This window comes from Seriola dumerili, unplaced genomic scaffold (assembly GCF_002260705.1).
Source record: "Seriola dumerili isolate Sdu_G_001 unplaced genomic scaffold, Sdu_1.0 BDQW01000187.1, whole genome shotgun sequence".
Classification (NCBI taxonomy): Eukaryota; Metazoa; Chordata; class Actinopteri; order Carangiformes; family Carangidae; genus Seriola; species Seriola dumerili.
Genome location: NW_019174442.1, coordinates 1,636,183 through 1,644,713, shown reverse-complemented (window position 1 = coordinate 1,644,713; position 8,531 = coordinate 1,636,183). Strand labels below are relative to the sequence as shown.

Sequence of the window (8,531 nt, the reverse complement as noted above, 5' to 3'; positions counted from 1 at the left end):
TGATGTATTTTCGGATTGTAAATCATAAGATATTACCCAGACACAGAATTGCCTGCAATAAATAAGATGCTGGCTTTTCTTTTTCCCCACCATGAAAATGGATGTGATGAATTGAGTGAATGACAGTGAGACTGAAAAATGACATGAAAACAGTTAAAAGATACAAACACTGTCCCATTCTCCACACACTATCCGTCTTCCTTACACCTTTTGAAAAATATAATTATATGTACACTAACATGTATCCAACCACCACTTTTAAGTAGTACAAATAACCAAACTAAACAGATACATACACATTAAATGTTTTATGTACTTCATTGTATTACATCATCATGATGCATACTTAACTTTGAATCTCAACATTTAAGCCAACATGGAGGTGACTTCCTTAAAGTGCTCAGGAAAAAATGACAACTTGAACATCTACAATTCCTGAGAGCTCCATCTGTTTATGAATACCATGTGATATGATTGAAAGGTCCAGAACAGCAGCTAAATTGACCTTGTGGTGAGATTGTTTTGTAAACTCCTGTTTCCGAGATCTAGAATAAACTTTGAATCCCAAAAAGTTTGATGCCAGTGTGTTGCTCTTGCAAAATTCTACTTTTCCATGACTTTCCATTTATAATTTGCAGCACTGCAAAAAACATTTACTTGTGCCTGATTTGTTTAAAATTTATTTTCTGAAGAGATCAGTATTTTGGTTGCCAATGCAAATGGATTGCAAAGCAAATATGAGTAGAGAGAAGGGGCTGACTGGTAATTACAGTTCTAGTTTATTCTTGTGACCCAGTAAAACTTAGCCTACTGATGAAGAATCAATCAGTTTCCCTGACATTGGTGGGATTGTTAAACTCAGGGATATTCTTGGAATTTAGCATGCTGTGAAAATAGCACTCAAATATGTTTAAAGGAGTCGTTTAAGTGTAATGTATTTTCATCATCAGCTTAGCCCAAGTTTGTTTACAGCATCTACTTACTAACAACTTACCTCGAATTATGTGATCTGCCCAGATGTGTGACACATTTGGTGCTCCAAGCAGGTTAATGCAATCTGTTGTCACCACACTTCATCCTTTTAGGAGATAGAGAAGTCTGGAAGGAAGGCTGCTTCTCCCTTCATCTTGCCTCAGGGGGTCATTTGGTCTGATGCCTTTCACTCCGTACAGTATAAACTTCCTCACCACAAGCTGCACACAAACAGAGTAAATAAACAACTGTGGGACAAACCAGGGTTTGGAGCTTGTTAGGGTGCACAATTTCAACATGAGAGTTTGTTTGTTCAAATTTGCTCGCACAGTGACCTAACTCCTTTATACTGAGCACATGTGCGGATGAGGGCACAGGAAGGCGAACATTACAGAGGGAAAAAAAAGTGGAAAAATCCATATTTTTCCAATATGCAGTCAGGGCTGTTCATCAGGCAAAGTTTGACACATGTCTTTGAACAGAGTTAGAAACAACAACTTGGTGGAAAAAGTAAAAAGGATGGAGTGGGGTGGTTTGGCTAAACAAATGTCATTTTTGGACTCTACTGCAGGGAGGATGAGAAAAGGAAAGATGATGAAAAGAATGAAAAGATGCATTCCTAAGTATCTAACTCACTGCCTCACCGTTTCCTGGGCTTGATTAGAGGGATGCAGTGACTTGTGGGTACATTAAGATTAAGATCTCAGCTGTCCAGAAGAAATTACAAAAAGGAAGCAATATGGGTGTCTTTATCTAATGTGACGTTGGTTTTTATAAAAGGAGGTCTCATTACAGCATATGCTTATACTGTGCAGCCATGCAGCCACAGTAGTATTTTTGATGGTTACAGAGGCCGTTTTGTAATCAAAAGGTTACAGATTTGACCCACACACAGACCAGTTTAAATTGCTACCATGAATTAAATAATGGGCTGCTTTTAGTGGTTCAATCATAAACTGTATATAAAGACAGACGCACTGCAACTTGTAACAGCAGGAAAAGCACAGGTGTTACTAATTACTTTAACAAAGGCTCAGTTCTAGTCAAATAAGCCATGAAAATGAGTTAGCATTCAAAATACCATAACACTGAAACCAAGCAATGCAATGCAATGCAGCCAACATTAATTTTACACCTGAGCTTTTCCCACTGGTATTGTCGAAATTTAATCTGTGAAAAACGCCTGTTGAGGAAAGTTGGGACGTCCTAGGAGTGTTTGGAAACTCTGCGGACAGCCCCGCCGTCGCCATTTTGGCCGAGGCAGACGCTGCAAAACTCCAGGCTAATTCACAAATGAGCAAAAAGGTGGTGTGTGTGTGCAGCCAAGACTTCAGTGCATGCTGGTTATAAACTGTGGGAAGCAAGAGCTCGCGTTAGCATTGCTAGCACAGCTGGGCGGCTTGCTCGAAGGCTAACCCAAGGCTAAATAGCTAGCTAACCGCCTAAGCTAACACGCCAGATATGAAGAGCGCACACCTGTTAGCATATATTATATATATATATATATATATAAAACACTAAACTTTCACTCACCTCAAAAAACAGGAACACAAACTTCCTCACGTCCTGTTAGTCAGTTAAACGCACAGAAGTTCATATTATTTATCCGATATGTGCATGAAAACTCCTCCAAAGGACACCGACACCACTAACACGGCCGGGAGGTCACGTTCACTGACTCGATCACTGAGGTGGCGCCGAATGGATAGCTAGCAGCTAGACACCGAGCGGCTAGCCAAGCGTGACCACGCCCACATGTCACTCAAGGCGGTCGCGCTCTCAATTTTGCATAACTTCAAGCCTTAATAATATTTAAACGGGTGATTTATAAAAAACAACAATAATAATAGTAGTAATAATAAATCAAACACCCCCCCCCGTACAGTTGTCATGAAGGAATTAATTAGCTAAAGTGGCCAAAACCGTTTTTGCACCAGGATGTAAAAATGTTTATTTCTGCTGTAAAGTTGTGCATTTTAATATGTGTATAGATGAAGATTGACTCGCTGTTGGAGCCAGTCTCATGCGACCATTCGAAGAACTGCAGTACTGGTACATCTGTGTTGGCTCCATTAATCAGCCCTCGATATTGCCGCGTGAGCAGAATACGCAATTTTATCTAGTTCAAGAAGGCAACATCTCAACCTAATTTTTCTTTTTTGGAAACTTCCTCTATAAAGTAAAGCCTTGTTACTATGGACACAAAAGCTTTGCTATATTTACTGCTATTCTGACATGTAAAGTCAACTATATGAAGACATGATTATGTAAAAAGTGTGTCAAAGAACACTCACCACTCTAATTAATACATGCAGACTGGTTACTGAGAAACCGACCACTGGTAATCAGTAGATACAAGGGAAGATTAATAATATGTGAACAACCCAGCCTTATCACATAACCAGGTTAGTATAGTCTGAAATCATATGCACCAAGCTGCAACAAATTTAGTGCATCAGTCAGTGGCCAATTTACCCAGTAGCTTCATAGCAGCAAATGTTGCCATTTCATAGGATAAAAACACAATTAAACCTACTTGTATTAACCCAACCCTCTTATGTTATACAAAAATGTCTTTTTCAAATGTTTGGACTCCAACCTGAGTGTTAGAGGGGTGCTCATGTAGGCAAATCAGGCCACTCCAGAGTCATAACTATTTAAAACCTGCCCCTAAGACAGGATATGGCAACCATGCTGTCGATGACAGACAAAAAAGGCCATTTGAGCAATTTTCACAGCAGCAACTGCAACTGGTAACAGCAGGAAAAGCACAGTTGATACTAATTACTTTGACAATGGCTCAGTTCTTTCCAAGTAAGCCATGAAAATTAGTCAGCATTCACAATACCATAACCCTGACACCAAAGCAATGATATGCAATTCAGCCATCAATAATTTTACACCTGAGCTTTTCCAACTGTGACATGTCAACATTTCCTCTATGAAAAAGCCCTGTTGAGGAAAGTCAGAAGCATACACTGGATTGTTTTACCTAAGAATTTTATTACCAATGTTTCCTGCACAATAACAGGTAACAATGGAAAACATGAACAAAAGAACAGGAATATAAACTAAAAATGACTCAAACATCAGGTTTGTTCAGCATTATTCATTAAGTCAATTAAAGTCAATAAAAGAAAATGCATCACCATACATTTATCAGTGCAATGTGTAAAAACATGCACATTGCAAAAATTACTTCAAAACACACAGGCATTAACATTTATCCTTAATACAAAAAAAACATTTTTTACGTATCCATTAAATTCTAGAGCAGTTGCCAGCATCATTGTCCAGAAATATGTTCAGAAAAACCTGGATGGTGTGTTGTAGATGGCATTTAGTTAGTCTTGTGTTTCTACTACATCTAGCAACATTTGCTGAATCCATGATCCTGACTGGTGAGCAACCCAGATGAACACCAAAGTATATTTTGTTGTCTCAAGTTGTCTTATATGATGCCTTATCAAACAGTCTTAGAAAATTTCTTGTGAGCAAAGTTGTTAACTCCAGTGTTTGCTGCCCAAGTAAGTGGTGCAAACTGCAAGGACTGTACAGATCCTCCTTAATTTCAGCTCTGCTTTGGACGCTTTGACTGCGGGGTGTCAGCTGGTGTGTTGGCTGCTTTCTTGGATGCTGTTCTTTTTCTCGATTCTTTTTCCTCTGGATCATAGAGAGCATTCCTGAGAAAGCGTGCAGCGGCGCCTTTATCTAGACGGGCAGCTTTCTTCTTGTCAGTGATCTCCTTCACTCTGTTCATGTAAGTCCTTATTCGCTCCTGAAGAATAGAACAGGTACAGACAAATTAGACAATGCACGTAAATAGTGAGGAAAAAGTGATTATTTCAAAGACAGTTCAGAGAAAAGATACAGTACATACCAATTCTTGCTTGATTCCATGTTCTCTGGGATTTACTCCTTGTGTAACCAAGTACACTGTAAATGAGACCAAAAGTAAGACAGCATGTACTGTATGTTGATTCAAAATCAATACATATTCAATACAGGTTTCTCTGGGATACATTATTTTCAAAGACAAGCTTTTGTCTTTATATCTCACAGTGTCATAAGCAAAGAAAATATTCAGTCTAAGCCCAGGGTCTCAAAGGCTGTGTCTGGCATCATTATACCACTGTCATTTCCTCTTTACATCTGAAATTACATTGTATTGCTGGCACTTAATCCCTGCCACACTGTTCTACTATTGTCTGTTTTCATATATAGTACAGTAGCTTTATGTTTTAGCATTTTTGATTTTTTGGTAGATACAAAACAGACAGGAATAATGTCACATGTATATGGTATGTGCCATAACTCATTGAGCAACCATAAATCACATAAAGTAGTGATAATTTAAATCAGCCACAGTGAGTAAGAAAAAAAATCATGTGAATAATTATGTGATTACAAGGAATCCATAAAACTTACTCCAGAATAATGAATTGAGGGTGTAGGCAGACATCAGGTCCAGCTTGGCTTGATCCAAAGGATCCAGCTGTCAATAAACCAGATTTAGTTTAATTCAAACCAGCTGTATAAAAAGGATTCAAAATCCTGCAATCACAAAAATGTCATTACCAGTTTGACAAGCCAAAAGTAAAAATTGTGCTCATGTGCACTATGTTGACCTACATTACATCACAGACTGCTTGCTACACACCAGCATCATATTTTCTGGTTTACTGCAGGTTTTGCATGAAAAATGTTACTCTGCTAATGAACTGGTAAATAGCAAACTCATGATAGAGGAGTCTAGATGTGTAATTAGCCCTTTGATAGACTGGTAACCTGTTCAGGGGTGTACCCTGCCTTTTGCCCAGTGTGAGATGGGAGAGGCTCCAAGCCCCCTGCAAGCCTCGACAGATTGAATAATGGATGGATGGACACAGTAGTTCTCTGTGATATTTGGCGGAGCAGGAGCATCATGTCTCAAAATTCGAATTAAATTTTCTCTGTTTCACCACCGATACAAGTCAAAACAAAAAAATATGTTTGCATGATATGATGTTAATCTATAAATTGGTCTGTGATGTAGACTCATCACAAGTGACATTTTGACTTGTCATGGAAAATGTGTAACTAGTAGCATTAATTCTGTCTTTGTTTGCCTACCTTTTGCAGCAGGTCATTTCTAGGCATCGACATCAATTTCTCTAACATGGTTTTGACAGAAGAAACGGAGGAGTCGAAGCCTGTGAGCTGTTCGTCTATCTCATGAGGGTAGTCCTCCGTCCTCATGTCCGCTGCCATTTCTCTGGAAGACAATTAATGTCATACGATGTTATGTAGCTCTGTTGTAACATGACTTTCATTAGATTTTACAATAATAGCAAAAAGGCTCACTTTCAAATCTGTACTGCTAGCTAAGTAGCTAATCATACAGCTTGCACATGTTGCTAACAGATAAAAAGCCGAGCGTTTATATGTGTAGAAATTTACCGTATAAACTATTAATGAAGCAACATTTATTACTGGTTTAACGGCAATACAGATTCGCTCGAACCTGAATCTTACGGTATTTAACGTTGAACATTTCTGTTTTACCTTCTAACAGGCAGCACGCTTTAGAAGACAGGAAATTACGTCAAAAAATACCAACGTCGCTGAAGTTAGTTTCTGATTTGTATCTTCCTATTCCTCTATTTGCCAGTTAAGCAAAAGTTAAGAGAAATTGAAATTATATTACTGAGTGACATATTCTCCTTTTTTGATCCACTTCTTGACGTGAAAAGCGCTGTAAAGCCTTAATGCTGTGTTCTAGTGTTATAACTTTTTCATGTAACGTTCCCCCTAAATACCCAATTGGAAGCTAACTTCAGCGTCCTTGTCCTCGTCTTCTGCACTCTACTGCCGTCTGCCGTTTGGAAGAACGAAAGAGCTCGTTAACTGCTTTTAACAGGTAATCTTTTGTTTCGGACCCCCGGTAAGCTAACCATGGATAAATCCAAATAATAAGACAAGTCTGCAGCCATATGTTTTATTTATTACAAAGTGGGTTACTTTTTTTTCCCGATCCTTCACAAATAAGAGAAGGACTCAAATAGGTCTGCATATTTCTGTGTTTTATCTATAAGTAGGCATACACGTGCCAGTGTTTTTTTTATCTTATTCATAAAAGTTTGGTGTTTTCCTTTGTTATAACGGGTAAAAACAGCAATAAAATTTCAACAGTTTTTTTTAGTTCTATAATTTCATAAATGCAATTAACTATAGTTAATTTTTATATATAGTATAACTATATGGCTCTTTTAATAGTAAAGGTTGCAGACCCCTGGAGTTTTCACAAGAGTATCTAACAAAACTATTTTCGGCACATTGATCAACAACCAAAGGTGTCTACCAGGTCCTCCCCTCTGTATTGACTTCTAAATACTTTTTGAAAGATATCTGAGTTCTGTCAAAATGTATAGCAAAAACTAAGCTTGGGTTTGTGAGTTGTGTTGGATTACTCGTCAAGTTTTGTTGTTAGTTAAAGAAAATGCGTTTAAAATATTTCCGCTAACAGCTAATGTTGCTCGTGGTAACATAATGCCTGAAGGCAGTGTAGGTGCTCGCGTTACTATGGTAACCCGGGGCGTCAGTGCGGTAAATGAAGCTGAGTGTGCCGGGATGTCAGGGACAACAGTTGGACCGTATACACTGTTGTACTGTAGCTGAACACAACGAAACCAGAAAAAAGGCTTGAAACATGGACAATTGTGATTTGGAGAAGCTCTCTGTTTCTCGTGGGAAGCTCCATCCAGCCTTCACTCCAGAAGTTACAGACTACAAAGTGACAGTGGAGAGCAGTGTCAATAAAGTGACTGTGAACCTGCTCACTAGTGACTCTGGGGCTTCATACAGTATTGTGAGTACTGTGCAGTAAATTATGTGACATTTGCCTCTGATTTGTCAGCTAATACGTTAATTTAACCTCGTTTTTTAAAAATGATTTCAGCTCTTTGGTGACGGTTCCAGCAGCATTAAACTGAATGATGGGTTGAACAGAGTAGAAATCGAGGTGGTAGCTGAGGATGGCACCTTAAAGAAATACTGCGTGGAAATCACCAAACTGTCTGCAAAGATTGCAGAGCTTAGTAATCTTACTGTGGACGGAGATATTCCACTTCATCCCGCATTTTGTAGGAAAATCTACGAATACAATAGTGAGTCCAGGCTTAATTTACTATCCCCTGAACTGCCACACTGGGTTAAGCAGGTTATATTAGAGTTATACTGCCTTGTTTTGCCATTGTTCATTTTAATGTAGTAAATACACTAATACATTAAAAGTTAATACATGTGTAACTATATCCCATGATCGTAATTCTTCTATCAAAAGATGCAGAAAAAATTTTAAAATTTTTTTTCACATTTCTGAGCATTAGAAATATTACATAATATTTATTTTTCTTGATGTTGCTGATTTCTGTTGCCCTCATTGTAAACTTTTGTCACCAGGTATTGTTCCCTTTCACTGTAATGCCGTGACACTGCTTCCCAAGGTGCCAGACAAAAACATAAAAGTTACCGTGAATGGGTCAGACAGCTCACAACCAGTCCATCTGAATTTTGGAGAC

At 38.4% G+C, this 8,531-nt stretch overlaps 1 protein-coding gene across 4 annotated transcripts; it reads right to left on the bottom strand.

The window, feature by feature from the left end:
- Positions 1-3,955: 3,955 nt before the first annotated feature.
- c1d (C1D nuclear receptor corepressor) lies at positions 3,956-6,793 on the bottom strand. Of its 4 annotated transcripts, none has more exons than XM_022752956.1 (5): positions 6,771-6,793; positions 6,085-6,224; positions 5,401-5,467; positions 4,853-4,908; positions 3,956-4,750 (listed from the first exon to the last, which is right to left on the bottom strand). In XM_022752956.1, exons 2-5 carry the CDS (start codon positions 6,220-6,222, stop codon positions 4,544-4,546), a joined length of 468 nt encoding a protein of 155 aa, XP_022608677.1. In that variant the 5' UTR covers positions 6,223-6,224; positions 6,771-6,793; the 3' UTR covers positions 3,956-4,543. The 4 variants fall into 4 exon arrangements, with proteins under 4 accessions (XP_022608677.1, XP_022608674.1, XP_022608675.1 ...); XM_022752953.1 differs by lacking the exon at positions 6,771-6,793 and adding an exon at positions 6,659-6,681; XM_022752954.1 differs by lacking the exon at positions 6,771-6,793 and adding an exon at positions 6,517-6,604 and having other exon boundaries at positions 6,085-6,226.
- Positions 6,794-8,531: the final 1,738 nt, after the last annotated feature.